General features: G+C 36.2%; 1 protein-coding gene and 1 pseudogene across 3 annotated transcripts in view; both read left to right on the top strand.

Annotated features, from left to right (window-relative positions):
• Window positions 1-21,388, top strand: part of STRN (striatin) — a 120,871-nt gene that overhangs the window by 94,833 nt on the left and 4,650 nt on the right. For all 3 annotated transcript variants that reach the window (XM_002812138.6, XM_024242555.3, XM_054548228.2), the window contains 6 exons: window positions 2,482-2,657; window positions 4,339-4,386; window positions 10,983-11,104; window positions 14,216-14,383; window positions 16,894-17,034; window positions 21,113-21,220. In XM_002812138.6, the coding sequence (XP_002812184.3) occupies window positions 2,482-2,657; window positions 4,339-4,386; window positions 10,983-11,104; window positions 14,216-14,383; window positions 16,894-17,034; window positions 21,113-21,220 (763 nt within the window). The remainder of the gene's footprint in view (window positions 1-2,481; window positions 2,658-4,338; window positions 4,387-10,982; window positions 11,105-14,215; window positions 14,384-16,893; window positions 17,035-21,112; window positions 21,221-21,388) is intronic.
• On the top strand, window positions 4,705-4,802 carry LOC112132145 (U6 spliceosomal RNA; annotated as a pseudogene).

Below are 21,388 nucleotides of genomic sequence, written 5' to 3' on the forward strand. Positions count from 1 at the left end.
GAAGATGTTACAACTTGTTATCACTTCTGCTATATTCTGTTGGTGACAGAGACCAACCCCATAATGGGGGAGGGAACTATATAAGGTTTACCTATAAGGAAGTGGGGCTGATTGGGGCCATCTTAGTGGCTGCCTACCACATTAAGACGTTCAGAAGGAATTTGATTGCTCTTTCACATGAAAGCCTTTCAGGTGCTTAAAAAGAGCAGACATGATTCAACTCAGCTTTTCTTCTTCCAGAATAACCAGCCCCAGTAGTTACAGTAGTTCCTTTGATGATGTATTTTATGTTCTCTTGTTAACCTGATTTGACATGTTCTATCCATTTTTTTTTCTGCAGATGTTTTATTGAGGGTAACTTCTAAATTCAGACTGCTTGGGTTTGAATCCAGGCCCTTCCACTTACTAGCGGGGTTCTTTGGGCAAGTCACTTAACTTCTCTTTTCCTGATGTGTCTAGTCTGTAAAGTAGAGATACTGTTAATTCCTTCTTCATAGAGTTATTTTGAGGATTAAGTGAGTTAATGCATATAAAGTATTTTCAGTAATGGTCAAAATAATGAATAATGCCCAAAATAACAGCTATTGTTAGTATTGCTGTATTTTTGTCATTTGTAAATAAGTAGTATTTCTCCAGTCTTTAACCAATACAGTCATAAATTGCTTAATGATAGGGATACATTCTGAGAAATGGGTTCATTAGGTGATTTCATTGTTGTGCAAACATCATAGAGTGTACTTACAAGCCTAAATGGCATAGGCTTTACAAATCTATACAGCATGTTACTGTACTGTAGGCAACTGTAACACAATGGTAAGTATCTAAACATGTCTAAACATAGAAAAGGTGCAGTAAAAATACAGTGTAAAATTTTAAAATGGTACACTTGTATAGGACACTTATCACGAATGGCGCTTGCAGGACTAAAAGTTGCTCTGAATGAGTCAGTGAGTGAGTGATGAGTGAATGTGAAGGTCTAGGACATTACTGTACACTACCATTGACTTTGTAAACACTGTACACCTAAGCTGTGCTAAATTATATATAAAAAATTTCCTTCAGTAATAAATTAGACTTCGCTTACTATAATTTTTTACTTTATAAACTGAATTTTTAAAAACATTTTGACACAGCTTAAAACACAAACACATTGTATAGCTGTAGAAGAATATTCTCTTCCTTTATATCCGTATTCTATAAGCTTTTTCCTATTTTTAAAATTTTTAATGTTTATTTTACTTTTTAACTTTTTTGTTAAGAATGAATACACATACACGCATATTAACCTAGGCCTATACAGAGTCAGGATCGTCAGTATCACTCTCTTCTACCTCCACATCTTGTCCCACTAGAAGGTCTTCAGGGGCAGTCACAGTCATGGAGCTGTCATCTTTTGTGATAACAGTGCCTTCTAACCTGTCTAAAGCTGTTTTACAGTTAACTTTTAAAAAATAAGTAGAAGGAATATACTGTAGAATAAAAATTATAATACATAAGCCAGTAACAGCAGTTTATTATCATTATCCAGTATTGTATTCTGTACATAATTATACGTGCTAGATTTTAATACCACTGGCAGCACAAATAGGTTTGTTTACACCAGCATCAACACAAACATGTGAGTAATGTATTGTGCTACAACATTAAAACAGCTATGATGTTACTATAGGAATTTTTCAGGTCCATTATTATTTTATGGGACCAGCATCATATATGTGGTCCATTGTTGACCAAAATGTAGTTATGTGGCTCATGATTGTACTTTTGCTACCCTTATTTAAACTTAGTCTGATTGCTAGCCTTGGAGTGTGAAGAATTCATACCCTGTGGTGCTAGTGTAAAATCAAATATAATCTACCTCTTTAGCTTTTCTGTTATATAATTGGAATGAAAAAATAATGCTTTTTTTTTTTCATTTTTGAGATTGAGTTACCACGGAGGGAAAGAACATGTGTGTGTTTTACCAGTAGAACGCATTCTTTGTGTTATCTCTTCCATTTTTAACATTTTATGTTTCCAGTTTATAAACTTTGCCTCCAGTTTGATGAAGAAAATTTAGCTATTAGAAAGTATTTAAAATCTCGAAAGTATGATATTTTAAAATGTTAGCAGGTTTAAAGATAACTTAGTTTTTCAACTGTTACCCAAAATTATACTTGTATACTGTAATTTGTGTTAAATTACTTGGTCTTATTTATCATCCTAGTAAGATCTATTTTATATAATTTAATTCACTTTTTATATTGAATTATGTTAATTGTTTTTGTAATACACCTTTCATATTTCTTCAAAGAAAACTAGTGTTGGGTTATTGCTAATTTTGCTTCGTGGTTTGGTTATTTACATATAAAAATTATATTGTTTTAAAAATTGCAAAGTGATCATTTATTGACAAATCAGCAAGAATTAATGTTGAAATGCAAATTTTTTCCCCTATCCTTAACTAAGTGTGTAGATATCTTTGTTTTGTTTCTTTAATAGATAGCAAACAATAAAGATGCATTGAGGAAGACATGGAACCCTAAGTTTACATTGAGAAGTCACTTTGATGGCATCCGAGCCCTTGCTTTCCATCCCATTGAGCCTGTTTTGATAACAGCATCAGAGGATCACACATTAAAAATGTGGAATTTACAGAAAACAGCCCCAGCCAAAAAGTGAGAATATTCTACTTTAACAATATTTGAATATTTTAAGTAACATTTTCAGCAGAAAACTACATATTTTATTATTTCTGTTAAATTTCCGATATTTCTTTTAGTTCTTTCTTCCATGTCATGTAATTTATTGTGTTTTTCCATTTATACAACCTAATGCTAGGTTAGAAAACTGATGCTTAGGAAGATATGGTATTATCTGTTGCTTTCACCAGGGTTTGTGAATACTGATTATGGTCTTTATACATAACAGTATTTTTAAATGGCTGCTATATTTGGGGAGCCCCTTATCCATACTGAAGGTTTGGACTGTTCTTATAAACAGGTATATACATCTTTAAAATAATCAAATCTCCACCTCCACCTTGCCCCATTGTTTACTAGATTTAGACTTATGGGATGGAGCAGAGAAAAGCCTCACTGGGATGGGTGGAGGATCTTGGTCTTGTCTTTTGGCCTTGAGACTTTAGGTACTTTCCATACCCACCAATATGTCTAGACTCAGAGGCTAACATAACTGCTAGTGCTCGCCTTGGCCCTTTAGTTCCTTTCTAAGCATGGATAGACATGAGTTAGTATAAACCCTGTAAAAGTCACATAGCTAAATCTGATTCTGCTTGCTTGGGTCCTTATCAGAGCTCCACTCCTTTGGGTCACATGTCAAAAAAAAAAAAGAACCAGCATCTGCCAGCAAAGACCCTTTTGCAGTGTTAGGCACTTTGTTATTATAAGTCATCACTGAACATCAAATAGAGGAGGTTACAAAAGTTTTACTACTAATGGAGGAGATCTATTGCCTGGCTTAAGAGAGATCAGTGTCATTCATGCTGTGTCATACATAGGGTAGATGAAATACTTGATTTATCAGTCTGCTTCAGATAGCTCAACTAGATATTGCTAAAACTAGATGGACTTTCACATAGATTAGGTGTTTTCAGAAGAGAAAAATAGTTTACTGGTTACATTGTGAGATAACATGTCTATGCATAACTGCAGTACAATGTAGAAAACGGTAAGTACGTGACTTTAAATCCAGTTTCCATCAAAGTCATAGCCAGTATTAGGGTATAGTGTACCTATAATAATGGTGTTCTGAGTAATGAATAAACTGATAATTTGGACAGTCTCTTCAGTATGAAGGATAGACGTATTATCCTTATTGGAAAGGCAAGGAAATAAAAGTACCATTTGCTGATATCCTACTATGTGCATGATTGTGTCCTGGGGTGTTTTTTAAATTGTAGAATCCTATTTAATCCTGTGATTATTTGGTGTTATTCCCATTTTTCTGTTTTGTTTTAAACGGAGTAATCTGAAGCTCTGAAAGATTAAATAATTTGCTTAAAGTTAGCCAATTAGTGACAGAACTGGAAATTGAGTTCAGAAATTTATCTCTTCAAAGCTCATGTTGTTTCTCTTGAATGAAGCTGTCTTTCCCTTTAGTCAAATAGATTATGACAGGGCTAAAAATACTGTAACAAGATATTATTACTAAATAAGAATCTTGTTTCTTGATGCCATGAAAGTATAATTGGTGTTAAGTAAGCTTTCTTATGTATTGTGTAGTTGAGAATGGTATATTCCCATAATGTTTGTATTTTTAAAGGCAATTTTATGACATATATTTAATTATACTGTTTACTGAAACTTAGAATGGTAAAGTCATCTCTCTCTGATTTAGGAGCACTTCTCTTGATGTAGAACCTATCTATACATTCAGAGCCCATAAGTAAGTATATGCTTTTTCTTTATTTTAAACCGATATCTTTGTAAAATAGCCTGGTTAGGATATTTTATTTTCTTTCACTTACTAGGTATTCTTTGTATTTAGGAGTGTTTTTTTAATGTAAAGGAATTTGGCAGATAATATAATGCTAAAACCAAGTTCATCATTGCCAAATAGGGATTTGTGCTTAAATTAGATTTTATTTACATGATGTTTAAGTGAGGTACATATTTATATCTTTAAACTAGAGCCAACTAGGCTTAAATATTAGAAATTCCAACTTTTTTTCCTCATATAATCTGGATTAAAATATTCAAGTGCCTGCTTTGGTAGTAGATACCCTACAATTGGAAAGATACAGAGATTAGCAAGGCCTCAGTACAAGGATAACACAGATTCACGAAGGGTTCCATATTTTTCTTTTTCTTTTCTTTTTGTTTTTTGAGACGGGGTCTCGCTCTGTTGCCCAGGCTGGAGTGCAGTGGCATGATCCAGTGGATACAAGGTTTTACACTGTTGGCCAGGGTGGTTGTGAACTCCTGGGCTTGAACTCTTGACCTCAAGTGATCCACCCACCTCAGCCTCCCAAAGTGCTAGGATTACAGGTGCCTGGCCGAAGGGTTTCATATTTTTCTAAACATGGAAACAAAAGAATATTACCAGCCACCACAAAAACACAATTAGTTACATAGACCGTTGATACTTTATAGCAACTACACAATCAAGTATGTGTAATAACCAGCTAACATGATGACAGGATCAAATGGGCACATATCAGTGTTAACCTTGAATGTAAAAGGGCTAAATGCCCCAATTAAAAGGCATACGGTGGCAAGTTGCATAAAGAAGCAAGACCCAACTGTATTCTATCTTTAAGCGACCCACCTCACATGCAGTTAACACCCATAGGCTCAGAGAAAAGGGATGAAGAACAATCAACCAAGCAAATGGAAAACAGAAAAAAGCAGGAGTTGCTACTCTAATTTCAGACAAAACAGTTTAAACCAACAAAGATCAGTAAAGACAAAGAAGGGCATTACATGACAGTAAAGGATTCAATTCAAGAAAATTCTTAACTATCTTAAATATATATGCACCCAACATAGGAGCACCCAGATTCATAAATTCTTGGAGACTGTCAAAAAGATTTATATAACTATACAATAATAGTGGGAGACTTTAACACCCCACTGATGTATTAGATCATCAAGGCGGAAAACTAAAATATTCGGGACCTGAACTTGATGCTTGACCAAATGGACCTAACATATCTACAGAACTCTCCACTGCAAAACAACAGAATATACATTCTTCTCATTCGTACATGGCACATATTCTAAAATCAGCCACACTCCTGACCGTTAAACACTTCTCGGCAAATTTAGAAAAACTGAAATCATACCAACCACACTCTCAGACCAAACACAATAAAAATAAAAGTCAGTGGCTGGGTGCAGGGGCTCATGCTTGTAATCTCAGCACTTTGAGAAGCTGAGGCGGGCAGATTGCATGAGCTTAGAAGTTCTGGACCAGCCTGGGCAACATGGCAGAACCCCATCTCTACAAAAAATACAAAAATCAGCCACTAGTGGTGACGTATTCCTGTAGTCTCAGCTTCTTAGGGGGTTGAGGTGGGAGGATGAATTGAGCCCGGGAGGTGGAGTTTGCAGTGAGCTGAGGTCATGCCATTGCACACCAGCCTGGGAAACAGAGCGAGCGATACCCTGTCTCAAATAAATAAATAATAGAAATCAATACCAGGATCGCTCAAAACCATACAGTTACATGGAAATTAACCAGCTCCTGAATGACTTATTGGTAAATAATGAAATTAAGGCAAAAATCAAGAAATTCTTTGAAACTAATGAAACCAAAGCTACAACATACCAGAATCTCTGGGAAATTCTGTGTTGAGAGGGAAATTTATGGTGCTAAACACCCACATCAAAAAATTAGAAATATCTCGGCCAGTGCATTGGCTCACACCTGTAATTCCAGCACTTTGGGAGGTTGAGGCGGGTGGATCACAAGGTCAGGAGTTTGAGACTAGCCTGGCCAACATGGTGAAACCCCATCTCTACTAAAAATATAAAAATTAGCTGAGCGCAGTGGCGTGTGCCTGTAATCCCAGCTACTCAGGAGGCTGAGGCAGGAGAATTGCTTGAACCCAGGAGGCAGAGGTTGCGGTGAGCCAATATACCACCACTGCACTCCAACCTGGGCTGCAGAGTGAGATTCCATCTCAAAAAAAAGTTAGATCTCACATTAACAACTTAACATCACACACAAGAGAAAACCAACCCCAAAGCTAGCAGAAGACAAGAAATAACCAAACTCAGAGCTGAACTGAATGAAATTGAGACACAAAAAAACTGTATAAAAGATCATTGAAACCAGAAGTTGGTTCTTCGAAAGAATAAAATAGGTAGACCACTAGCTAAACTAATAAAGAAAAAAAGAGAAGATCCAAATAAACACAACCAGAAATGATAAATGTAATATTACCACCAACCCCACAGAAATACAAAAACCACCCAGAAACTATTATGAACACCTCTATGCACACAAACTAGAAAACGTAGAAGAAATGGATAAATTCCTGGAAACAACATCCCAAGACTAAACCAGGAAGAAATTGTAACTGTGAACAGACCAATAATGAGTTCTGAAATTGAATCAGTAATAAAAAGCTTACCAACAAGAAAAAGCCCAGGTTGAGGTGGATTCACAACTGAATTCTACCTAGCGCTAAAGAAGAACTGGCGCCATTCCTACTAAAACTATTCCAGAAAATTGAGGAGGAGGGGTCGGGTGCAGTGGCTCATGCCTGTAATCCCAGCACTTTGGGAGGCCAAGGTGGGTGGATCATCTGAGATCAGGAGTTCGAGACCAGCCTGGCCAACATGGTGAACCCCCATCTCTGCTAAAAATACAAAAAAATTAGCTGGGCGTGGTGGCAGATGACTGTAATCCCAGCTACTCGGGAGGCTGAGGCAGGAGAATCACTTGAAACCAGGAGGCAGAGGTTGCAGTAAGCCGAGATCGCACCCATTGCATTCCAGCCTGGGCAACAAGAGTGATGAAACTCCATCTCAAAAAAAAAAAAAAAAAAGAGGAAGAGAGACTTTTCCCTACTCATTCTATGAGGCCAGCATCATCCTGATACCAAAACCTGGCAGAGATACAACAGAAAGGAAAACTTCAGGCCAATATCCTTGATGAACATAGATGCAAAAATCTTCAACCAAATACTAGCAGAGCAAATCCAACAGCACATCAAAAAGCTAATCCACCACAATCAAGCAGGCTTTATCCCTGGGTTGCAAGGTTAGTTCAGTATACACAAATCAATAAATGTGGTTCATCACATGAACAGAACTGAAAACAAAAATCACATGATCATCTCAATAGATGCAGAAAAGGCTTTCGATAAAATTCAGCATCACTTCATTTGAAAAACCTGAACAAACTAGGCATTGAAGGAACGAACATACCCCAAAATATTAAGAGCCATCTATGACAAGCTCACAGCCAACATCACAGTGAACTGCAAAATCTGGAAGCATTTCTCTTGAGAACTGGAACAAGACAAGGATGCCTACTCTCACCACTCCTATTCAATATAGTACTGGAAGTCCTAGCCAGAGCAGTCGGGCAAGAAAAAGAAAAGGCATTCAAATAGGAAGAAAGGCAGTCAAACTGTCTTTGTTTGCAGACAGTATAATTTTATACCTAAAAAATGCTATAGTCTCTGCCCAAAAGCTCCCAGATCTGATAAAACAACTTCAGCAAATTTCTGGATATAAAATCAATGTATGAAAATCAGTACCATTTCTATACACCAATAATGCCCAAGCTGAGTACCAAATCAAGAATGCAGTCTCATTTACAGTAGCCACAAAAAAGATAAAATAACTAGGAATATAGCTAACCATGGAGGTGCAAGATGTCTACAATGAGAATTACAAAACACTGCTCAAAGAAATCAGAGATGACACAAAGAAATGGAAGAACATTCCATGCTCATAGATAGAAAGAATCTATTGTTAAAATGGCCATACTGCCCAAAGCAATTTACAAATTCAATGCTATTCCTATCAAACTATCAATGACATTCTCACAGAATTAGAAAAGATGTTTAAAATTCATATGGAAACCCAAAGAGCCAAGGCAATCCTAAGCAAAAAGAACAAACCTGGAGACATCACATTACCTGACTTCAAACTATACTACAGGGCTATAGTAACCAAAAAAGCATGGTACTGGTACAAAAACAGAATCATAGACCAATGAAACAGAATAGAGAGCCCAGAAATGAAGCTGCACACTTACAACTGTCTAATCTTCAACAAAGTTGACAAAAGCAATGGGGAAAGGACTCCCTATTCAATAAATGATGTTGGGATAAATGGCTAGCCATATGCAGAAGATTGAAAACTGGACCCCTTCCTTATACCATATATAAAAATCAATTCAGATGGATTAAAGACTTAAATGCAAAACCTAAAACTAAAAAAAGTTGAAGAAAACCTGGGGAAATACCATTCTAGACATAGGCCCTGGCAAAGATTTCATGATGAAGACACCAAAAGCAATTGCAACAATGACAAAAAAAAAAAAAGACAAATGGGACCTAATTTAACTGAAGAGCTTCTGCACACATTAGAAACTATCAACAGAGTAAACAGACAACCCACAGAATGAGAGAAAATATTTGCAAACTATGAATCTGACAAAGGACCAATATCCAGAATCTATAAGGAACGTAAACAAATTAACAGGCTAAAAACAGGCCAGGCGCGGTGGCTCACACTTGTAATCCCAGCACTTTGGGAGGCCGAGGCGGGCAGAGCATGAGGTCAGGAGATCGAGACCATGGTGAAACCCCGTCTCTACTAAAAATACAAAAAATTAGCCGGGCGTGGTGGCGGGCGCCTGTAGTCCCAGCTACTCGGAGAGGCTGAGGCAGGAGAACGGCGTGAACCCGGGAGGCGGAGCTTGCAGTGAGCCAAGATTGTGCCACTGCACTCCAGCCTGGGTGACAGAGCAAGACTCCGTCTCAAAAAAAAATAAGAACAACCCCATTAAAAAGTGGGCAAAGGATGTGAACAGATAGTTTCCAAAAGAAGACATACATGTGGCCAACAGACATGAAAAAATGCTCATCATCACTTATTACAGAAATGCAAATCAAAAATTAACAAGCAAATAACCCCATTAAAAAGTGGGCAAAGAACATGAACAGATAGTTTCCAGAAGAAGACATACATGTGGCCAACAGACAGGAAAAAATGCTCAACAACACTTATTATTACAGAAATGCAAATCAAGACCGCAATGAGATGCCATGTCACACCAGTTAGAATGGCTGTTATTAAAAGGTCAAAAGATAACAGATGCTGGCAAGGCTGTGGAGAAAAGAGAACACTTAAATGCTGCTGGTAGGAGTGTAAATTAGTTCAGCCACTGTGGAAAGCAGTTTGGTGATTTCTCAAAGAAGTTTGAACTACCAGTCAACCTAGCATTATTAGGTATATACCCAAAGGAATATAAATCATTCTGCTATAAAGACACATGCATGTGTGTTAATCATAGCACATAGTAGCAAAGACATGGAATCACCCTAAATGCCCATCAGCGGTAAACTGGATAAAGAAAATGTGGTACATATACACCGTGGAATACTATGCGCCCATAAAAAAATGAGATGCTGTCCTTTGCAGGAAAATCGTGGAACTGAAGACCATCAGCTTAAGCAAACTAATGCAGGAACGGAAAACCAAATACTGCATGTTCTCACTTATAAGTGAGAACTAAACATTGAGTATACATGGACACAAGAAGGGAACAATAGACACTAGGGCCAACTTGACTGTGGAGGATGGGAAGAGGGTGAGGATTGAAAAACTACCCATTGTGTACTATGCTTTTTTCCTGAGTGAGGGAATAATATGTACAGCAAACCGCCAAGGCATGCAATTTGTCTATAGTACCAACCTGCACATGTAACCTTGAAACTAAAAGTTAAAAAGTTTTGTGAGAGTGTGTGTGTGTGTGTGTGTGTGTGTGTGTGTGTGTGTGTGTGTGTGTGTGTGTGCGCGCGCGCGTGCGCGCGTGCGATGATACATTGCATTTTTTTTTTCTGTTTCTGTTTAAGAAATGTGCCTTTTCTCTTGATTTAGCACAGAGATTGGCATACTTTTTATAAAAAGAGTCACATAATAAATATCTGACTTAGGCTGTTAGGCTTTTTGAAATATTTTAGGATTTGCTAGTCATATAATTTCTGTTGCATATTCTTGTTTTTTTGTTTTGTTTTGTTTTATAACCCTTTAAAAATGTAAAGACCATTTTTAGCTTGAGGACTGTACAGAAACAGACCAGTGGTTGGATTTGACCTGCAGACCATAATTTACCAACCTCTTAAACCAGAGGAAGAAAAATGAACAGTGCTTTGATAGTACCTGTGTTTTCATTTTTTATAAAAAGCAGAAAAATAGAAAGCCATTTGGATAATTAAACATTCTTATTTTTAACAAGTCATATTATCAGGTTGGTTTTTGAGAATAGCAGTTGATTTATTTTTTTTAATCTCCCAGAGGTCCAGTGCTTTGTGTGGTAATGAGCAGCAATGGTGAGCAGTGTTACAGTGGTGGTACTGATGGACTGATCCAGGGCTGGAATACCACTAATCCCAACATCGACCCCTATGATTCTTATGGTAGGTGATTTCCCAAAGATCTGAAGGAATAAAATTGGTTTTTTAAACACATTTTTTCATAGAATATAAAAGGAAGAGATAAAGAGATTTTTGAAAATAAATAAGTAAAGAGAACCACATCTTTATTTTGTTAAAAAGGACTTCTGTATTTAGGAATTAACTTGATATACAATGCTAAAAGAAGAAAAGAAAAAAAATTCTTGAAAATACAGTTCCCACTTCTCTAAAGTCTTATTGATTAGAAATACAGGCTTGATTGACAGTTGTTTTCTTATTTTAGGCATCTGTAGAGTTCTTGATACATTATTACTAATCTGTAATAATATTTCATCACTATTCTTGTCAAACAACTTTTAAGGAAAATGAATGTTGGTGCCATCCCCTTGGTCAATTATTGGAGGGCTGTAGAAGCTAATAATTTTTAAAGTCCATGACACCAAAATATGTAAAAGGCCTCAAAAGTTAAGAAGTGCCCATTAGTTTTGGGAACAGTACCATACATCATAAATCATATTATAATCTATCAATGGATATGACCATAGATTCATTTGTAAAAACTATTTAGGAATTGGGTATTTTGGTTTTCTGTTAAGTTCTAGAGTAGTTTGAAGTATCACATTTGTCATAAAAGCATTTTAATTTCATCATCATTTTAGATTAATTTTACCACCAAACCAGAGTGAGGATAAGAAATTCAATAAACAAAATTTTTTCCCAGCATTTATTTAATGAGCATTAATATTTTGTGAAAGGTAACCCCACTCTCCCCTAATTCTCTTGTAAGTTATCTGTTTCATGTCTTTCCTTACTTCCTTTACCTCTCTGCCAGAGGATCAACTGTCCCTCATTCTGTCCTAGGCCAGTCCATCCCATTTTGACTTTATTCATTTTAGTTTCTTTTGTGACTGTACTCGAATCTCTCTCTGTCTCTTTGCGACTGCATTCTAATCTCTTGCTCTTCTGCTCTTGTTCTCTTGCATCTTAGTTAAGCCTTACTCTCCTTGCTCCCTTTCCATCCCCTCAGCAAATAAGTAAATTCGGTTATCTTCCATTCTGGTCAAGGAGAAGCCTTTTCTTGACCTTGTTTCCATCTCTGCCTTCTGTTTAGTCCCTCTCTTTTCCTCATCATCTGTTTCTTTGATGGTATTGTCTAGAAAACACAATTACCAGTTACTAATTTCATGTTTTTTCTCTGTGCTTCATCCATCTACATTCTGGCTTCCGGCCACAACACTTACATATAACAAGATTGTCAGTAACTAATTGCCTGATCCAAGAATATTTTACAGTCTTTTATTTTACTGGATGTATTGGCTGTGTCTGAGATTGTTAACAACTCCATCCTTTTTGAAATCTGTCCATTCTATTGGCTTTTTGACCCTTTGTGACAATTTCTGTTCCCTGTCCTTCATAAACTGCTTTTATGTTTCTTGCCTTAAATATTGACATTTATAAAGACCCAGACCCTAACTTTTTGCAGTGTACAAACATTCCTTGAGAGACTGAATCTACATCTGTGCTTTTACATATAGTTGACTCATACATCTTTAAGCTTCAGATTGACTACAAGAATTTCAGGATGACTGTTTCATTGTCTGTAAATCCTAGCATTTTCTGTGTTTCTTCTCTTGTATATTCTTTTTTAGTTGGTGGCACTATGAGAATCACCCAAACTAGAAACCTAAGAATTACTTCAGATTCAGTGTTCTGTCACACTGTCCCCACTTACTAATTACCTAGTTTTTTGGTATTGACTCCCTAAATATTTCTTGAATTTACTTTTTCTGCTCTAGCCCTCTCACTGCTTCCCCTGGCCTTAGGTCTTTGTCACTCTTTTTGTCTGCTGAAACAATCCCTTGCCTTTGTCTTGGTTCTATCCAATCTGTCTTCTGTACTACTACCAAGCTTACCTTATTAAATACATACTTGATCCTGCTGCCCCTGGAGACAGATTCCTTGTTGCTTTCAGGATAATTTCCAAGTTCCTTAATACGTAGTAGAAATCACACCATAAACTAGATGCCCTCATCCCATCTACTTCGTATTTCAAAGTCCACACTCCAGTAATACTGAATTGCTTATACATTTCCTTGCATATCATGCTGTTTCTTTTTTCATGTGGTTTTGTAGGTGCTGCCTCCTTGTCAAGCATGTTCTCCTCCTCTTCTTCAGCTGGCTAACATCTGTAAATTCTAGGTTTCACTCTCCAAGTTTTCACTCATTCCAGTTACTCTCTGTGCTAACTGATGTCTGTCACAATTATTGTACTTTCAACATTGTTTGTTGAGGACTGGGATAGAATTGGGTCTTAATCATATATTTGGCTCCATCATTGAGCATAGTGCCTGACACACAGTGTGTCTTCAATATTTTGTGGTATGTGTGACAGAGGATATAAGACATAATACCATTGACATTTCCAGATTTAACATTTGTGAGTCATCTTCAAAGTACCACTTCATAGAATCATTGTGAAGATTAATAAAGTTTCCAATTTGACTTTTATCATGAGAGTGTGCTTAACCTCCCCACTTCCCTCCCTCTTCCCCTGCATACACTATCACCACATCTCAGTTATTGCTGTTTGAGAATTTGGGGATTCCTGTAGATGTCACTTCCTGTCCATTATGAATGCCATATTTTCAGGAAAAACTGCCATCCATCATATAGTAAGATAAGTGGACAGAAGGAAGTATAGCCAAAGTGCTAAGGGACTTCAGAGAGGGAGAGGACCTCTCTGTTCACTTCCTCAGGGAGTATGAGTTGTGGTTTCTCCAAAGATGAACTAAATTCAAATGATCTTGTATTAACATGCTTTAAAAATATTTAGACAAATGGAAGGACAAAAGGAAGGGGGAGGAAATACTCAGTTTTTTTAAGGGGAAAAATACGTGCTTTTAAATTTTAATTTAAAATTTTTAAACTTTACATTTGTATATTTCCAAGCCTGTTTTGATTTACTGTAGCCTATCAGAAGAATAATAGAAACCAAGAGTCATATTTTATACTGTTATCAGGTGCTATTGTTTATATATTTTACTTCTCTGAAATCTAAGTACCTTTGTGATTTTTTTTTTCCTCCTGATTTTGCATTTTTACTGTTTTGTATAGATCCTTCTGTTTTACGAGGCCCTCTGCTAGGCCACACGGATGCAGTCTGGGGTTTGGCTTATAGTGCAGCACATCAGCGTTTGTTGTCCTGTTCAGCAGATGGCACTCTGCGTTTATGGAATACAACTGAGGTTGCTCCAGCACTAAGTGTATTTAATGATACTAAAGGTACATACTTTAAAAAATTATTTTGCTGAATCCTCTATAAAACAGTTTATTCTGAAAACAAGCAAGCAGATAAATGATTCTCTGAACTCTTTAAATTTAATTTGAAAGTTTTTGAAGCAACGAAAGTGTATTTGTTTGAATTTCCAACCTATATATAATTTTGTTTTGTTTTTGTTTTTGTTTTTGTTTTTGTTTTTTTGAGACGGAGTATCACTCTGTTGCCCAGGCTGGAGTGCCGTGGCGCAATCTCGGCTCACTGCAACCTCCATCTCGCAGGTTCAGGCGGTTCTCCTGCCTCAGCCTCCAGCATACACCACCATGCTCAACTAATTTTTGTAGTTTTTTTAGTAGAGACAGGGTTTTGCTATGTTGGCCAGGCTGGTCTGGAACTCCTGACCTCAAGTGATTCGCCTGCCTCAGCCTCCCTAAGTGCTGGGATTACAGGCATGAGCCACTGCACCCAGCTTATAATTTTTAAAAGCATAGTTTTTGGTGAAAGAACACACAGATTTTAGATTTTAAAACATTAAGATATAATTTATATGTAGTGAAAAACAGATATTAAGGATACATTTCAGTGAGTCTGATAGATGAGTACACCCATGTAACTCATACATCAATCAAGACATAGAGTCCAGGTGTGGTGGCTCACACCTGTAATCCTAGCACTTTGGGAGGCTGAGGCAGGAGGATCACGAGAGGCCAGGAATTTGGGACCAGCTGGGCAACATAGCGAGGCCCTGTCTCTACATTTTCTTTTAAGAAAAAAAAAAAAAAGACTATATTTGCCCATTCTGGTACCACTATAAAGAAATACCTGAGACTGGGTAATTTGTTTAAAAAAAAAAAAAAGGTTTAATTGGCTGACGGTTCTGTACAGGAAGCATAGCAGCTTTTGTTTGGCTTCTGGGGAGGCCTCAAGCAATTTACAATCATGGCGGAAGGCAAAGGGACAGGAGGCATGTTTTACATGGCCAGAGCAGGAGGAAGAAGGGGGTGGGACATACTTTTAAACAACCAAATCTTGTGAGAACTCTATCACGAGAATAGCACTAAAGGGGAAAATCCGCCCTATGATCCAATCACCTCCCGCCAGGCCATATCTCCAACATTGGAGATTACGTTTGACATGAGACTTGAGTGGGGACACAGATCCAAACCATATGAAAGATAGAACATTTCCTTTATCTCCCCAAGGTTCCTTCGTGTCTTTCCAAGTCAATCCCCTCCTCTCCTTATTCCCAACCAGAGGTACCCACTGTTGTGATTTCTTTCATCATAGATTAGTTTTATCTACTCAAACATCATGTAAATGGAATAGTACAGTATGTGTTCTTTGTATCTTGTTTTTATTCTTCATTATAATGTTTTTGAAATTCATTTGTGTTATATCAATTATTTCTTTCATTTTTATTTGATAGTATTTCATTAAGCCATAATTTGTCTATTCATTTATATCTTGATGGATATTTGGGTTGTCTCTAGTTTTTTGCTATTTTGAACAAGGCTGCTATGAACATTCATATATTTTCATTATAGGTGTGTAGAGACAGAATTGCTGGACTTTCAGGTGGATGTTTATTTTACTTTATGTGAAATCACTAAAAATTTTTCAAAAAAATTTTGTGGTTGTACCATTTTACACCTTTGACAGCAGTGTATGAGCATTCCAGTTGCTCTGCATCCTTACAAACATACGGTATTGTCAGTCTATTTAACTTTAGCCATTCTGGTGGATGTGTAGTAGTATTTCATCATAGTTTATTTGCATTTCTTTGATGGCTAATTTTGATGAGCATTTCTTTTGTTTGCTTATTGGTTATTTGTGTATCTTCTTCTGCAATATACACATTTTTGAACTGTTAGCTTGCTGTAGTTAGATTTTGAGCCAAATGAAAAAAATCAGATTATTATATTCACTTTATATGTTTCCTTCTATTTTTATGTTTATAAATAAGCTCTAAGTTTTCATGTATTCTAGATGGTAAGCAAAAATACCTTCTTTATTCTTGAGCTATTATAACTTCTTTCCAGGCTTTGATGAGTTGTCTTCATATGGTATTTGCATGACTCTAACAATAAATAATAATTTAAAATTTTACTTTTTAATTTCTGTTTTTGATGAGCTAACATTCCTAATAAGAGATGGGTTTTTTAAAATGAAGAATTACCACTGTGTCACTCTAAGCTTGAGGTTGGGCGGAAGCAGCAAAATGTGTAATTCATACATGTTTTCCATTTGCTTTCTGAATAAAGGCTTGCATTCCATGAATATATCAGTTGAGTAACAGGTAGAAGATCTGCTAAGCAGGTAAGGGAAATAAATAGACTAGGGCTAAAAGTTACAAAGAAATAATCTCCAATGAATAGTTATGAGCTAATTCTTATTCTAATGGTAAGCCTTGTTTACTTCTTAAGGAAACCATGCCATTATTTGTTTTGCTATATTTTAAGCACATTGTCAAGTAGATGGTTTAATTGCCATTGTATTTCAATATCTTCTCTTTCAGAATTGGGAATCCCTGCCTCTGTGGATCTAGTGAGCAGTGACCCAAGCCATATGGTAGCATCATTCAGCAAGGGATATACAAGCATCTTTAACATGGAAACACAACAACGCATTCTCACTTTAGAATCCAATGTAGATACAAGTATGCATACCAATTTTAAATAGTCTGTGTTTATTTTTTTAACTTAATCAAAATTACGACTACTAGAGTCAGCTGTGAAAAATATTTGTCGTTATAAAGCTTTCTGTCTCTTAAATCTCAGAACACAGTTACTTAGAAGGTTGTAATTATTACCTTTTAAGAATTTGGGTTAAGTTTATGTACATTTATAACTATACTGTTTCAAATAGCATTTGAGCTATTATGGGTCAAGTTTTATTTTATACTAAATGATAAATTTTCAATTCTATTTGAAGAAAGCCATATTTATTCTGAATAGGAAATTCTGTTTTTCATTTCTCGTAATTTCATATTTTAAATCAACTTAATTTTATATTAATAGTATGATTTGGTACAGCTCAATACAGATCATGTTGTGGCACTCAGAATTCCAAACTGAAGCTTCTTATTGAATGCAGGAAGTCAGGAAATAAATGCTTTTTCAGGTTATGAAGAAGATATTACAGACTCTTTTTTGGTTTTTGGCTTTCTTAACCATTGCTTTCTGTCGTTAGCCATAATCCAGACAATCACAGTTTAGGTTGCAGTTGATGAAGAATACCACATACATATACTGTTGTTTTAATCTGAGAACTAGCTTTAAAAGTGATGATATGTTGTGTGTGTGCACATGCATGTGTGAACATGTACATGCATATGTGTACATATGTTCTTGTGGTGTTCTCACTCTCTGTCTCTCTCTCTCTCTCAAAAAGTTTATTCCATTGTGGTTTTCATCATTTTCCCTTCCTGACCTGTTCATTGTTTTCTTCTGATATACTGAGACTTGTTTGGGGAAGTAAGCATGAATAGAACTTTGAGCTACTTGGATGTAAACGAGAGAGACAGGAAAATAAAAACTCAGATGATAGAATTGGAAAAGGAGAATTTTTTTCAGCAAGAAATTACAGGTTTTAGACTCTCAATAAACTTAAAATCATGTTTAAATATATGACCCAAAGCTACAGTAGCAAAATAAAAAACTAATATGAAATTAGAAAGGATGAGAACATTTTTGTAATTACCTTCAGAGATTATATGGCCAATTTGTGAACATCCTGAGTGGAAATAGTGCTTTTTAATGACTGCAGGTTAATAAGATGTCAAGTCTGGTAGATAAGATGGATAAAGAGAACTAGGCGAGTGAGTCCACATTTTCCCCCAAGAGATGTGACCCTAAATTAATAGACTTTTTACCTGACACTGGAAACATTTTGAGAAAACTTCCAAGAATGTTTTTAACAAAGGCAACATTACTGGAATAAATGATCATTATTTTGAGTTGCAATATGTCCTGACATTTTCTAAATAATGTTTTTTACTTTTAAAGTTGTGTAAAGCAAACTTAAATTAGTCTCTTATTATGTTTTACTGTGAACTACCTCTTGTTATTTATAATTGATTGTGTTGTTCTGTTTTGGAATTTAGCATATTTTTTTTTTTAAATGAAAGGACCAACAAGCTTCAAGGAGAAAGTGAGTTTTGTATAGAGTTTAAAGTGATGAAGGATGTTTGTTAGAATAGGAATAAATTACCCTTCTTCTCATTGATGTCAATGGCGATTTGACTGTGTTAAAGTCAAAGGTAGTTGAAGCAGATACGTCACAAGCCAGGTATGAGTAGTGTTCTTTGCATTCTGCCTACTTCCCTGATTTATCAACAAGTGGAGAAGCTTCCTTAAAAGTATTACCAAATAAGAACTTTCTTTTGCCTGTTTCCATGATTTGATTTCAATCATGTTTATTTTCTAGCTCTCAAAGCAATTGAGGCTATTCTCTAAAACGTCTCTCTCAGAATATATGGGATACTTCACTTAAAGTATTTCTTTTTTTGTTGTTACTGTTTTTCTCTTGCTGGACTTTACAATGGGTATTGCTCAATGGAGTATTATCTGTGGAGGAAATAATGCATAGTCTGAATTTTATAAATAAACATCTCTTTGTTTAGGATCTAAACCAGGTGTAACTAAGAACTTATTCCACATGGTCAAGAGAATTTTTGTTTTATATTTATTTTTTTTGAGATGGAGTCTCGCTGTCTTGCCCAGGCTGGAGTGCAGTGGTGCGATCTCAGCTCACTGCAACCTCCACCTCCTGGGCTCAAGCGATTCTCCTGCCTCAGCCTCCCGAGTAGCTGGGACCACTGGCATGTGCCACCATATCTGGTTCATTTTGTATTTTTCATAGAGACAGAGTTTCACCATGTTGGCCAGGCCGGTCTCAAACTCCTGACCTCAAGTGATCCACCTGCCTCGGCCTCCTAAAGTGCTGCGATTACAGGCGTGAGCCACCATGCCCAGCCACATTTTATATTTAAATAACAGGCTGGGTAATTACCTGCCACTAGCATTGGGAAAAGACTGTCTTCAGTTTTTAAGATGTTATATTTCTAGGAGCCACATGAAAATCCTGTAAGATTAGACTATTTTTAGCTGTATTTTCTATTATGTGAATATAAACTTGTAATACCTATTCTAGGGTTCAAAAAAATTTTTAAACTCTTTATTTTGAAATAATTTTAAACTTGCAGAAAAGGCACAAAACTGGTGTGAGAACTCCTGGCTACCCTTCACACATATTTAGCAGTTTTAAACATTTTGTCACATTTGCTTTTTCACTCTATATATGTGTATAATTTTTAATTCTGAACCATATGAGAGACATCATGCTCCTATTCCCCTAGATCCTTTAGCGTGTAATTCTAAGAACAAGGACATTCTCTGATGTGGTGTATTACAATGATCAAAATCAGGAAACTTAACATTGACACAATACTATTATCTGAGTTACTATTTATATTCAAATTTTGAGAGTTGTTCCAGTAATATATTTTACAAGGACATCCCTTCTTCTCCCTGGACCATAATTTAATTTTTAAAACTTTGACATACCTTCAATTAATGTTTTCTTTATGTCAATTTTTCTTCACTCTTAAAAAAAGCTTAGCAGAAATCACTGAGGTTTAAATTACTGATTTCTTTTTAATAAAAGCCTTTCAGGAAGAATGTGTGATCATTTAGGAACCAATTTTGACAGTTGTGTGATCTGCATGAACCATCAGGTTAGGAGAGAGTCAGAAGTTAGAATAGGTACTGATTTTGTCACCTGATTGTGGAGGAGTCACAACTTTTTCTGAAGCTTGATGTGTTCACTGTAATATAGGCTTAATGATATGTGCTTGCGTGTCTCATTGTGTATATAATTGAAGTTTCTTTTGAACTTACTAACACAAAAAATACAGTTAGGATGCTGACTTTTAGGATTCCAAACCTGGTTCTGTTAAATGATGACCATTTCTATTATGATGAGGAAGAGTGATAAACGGATTTAAGGATTAAGAAGCCCTTTTTGTCGTATATATCTTTAGATGATAATGATGTGATACAGAACTTTGTATGCAAAAAGAGCTGAGATTTAAATTTGAGAATTATCTCCATGTAAGTGATGATAGAACTTACTTAAAGTAGCAAAATCTCACAGAACATTGTAGAATGAACAGTGTTAGTGGCTCTAGACTAAGCCTTAGATGGCACCCACATATAGCAGGAAATTATAATTTATAAATATTTCCAGATTTATCAGGCAATTCTCTTTCCTAACATTGAAATTTTGAAAACAATCACAGAATAAATGAACTGAAGACAAATAATGAAAGTCACATTATTACTTTTTCTTTTTCTTTTTTTGAAATGAAGTCTTGCTCTGACACCTAGGCTGGAATGCAGTGGCACGATCTTGGCTCACTGCAACTTCCGCCTCCTGGGTTCAAGTGATTTTCCTGCCTCAGCCTCCTGAGTAGCTGGGACTACAGGCACGCACCACCACACTTGGCTAATTTTTGTATTTTTAATAGAGACAGGGTTTCCCCATGTTGGCCAAGATGGTCTCGATCTCCTGACCTCGTAATCCACCCGCCTTGGCCTCCCAACGTGCTGGGATTACAGGCGTGAGCCACTGCGGCCGGCCTACTTTTTCAGTCTCTTAGGTAGATAATTCAGTTCTCCTTTGTGTGAAAAATATTTTTGACTAAATTGTGTTGCTTTTTAATTTTTTCTTTTTAGCAGCCAACTCTTCCTGCCAAATAAATAGAGTCATCAGTCATCCTACTCTTCCGATCAGCATCACTGCTCATGAAGACAGGCACATCAAATTCTATGATAACAATACAGGTAAGAATTTATTAAGAATTGATTTTTATTAAAGCAAAAAAAAAAAAAAAAATCCCTACCACAGGTAGGCTAATTTTGGTGTCTGTTGGTGGTTTCGTAGTCAGGGAATAGGCACTGAAACCCAAATACTCTCCCATCTCAGTTTCTCTTCACTCTATCCAAATCTGC

This window comes from Pongo abelii, chromosome 12, assembly GCF_028885655.2.
Source record: "Pongo abelii isolate AG06213 chromosome 12, NHGRI_mPonAbe1-v2.0_pri, whole genome shotgun sequence".
In the NCBI taxonomy this organism is placed as follows: Eukaryota; Metazoa; Chordata; class Mammalia; order Primates; family Hominidae; genus Pongo; species Pongo abelii.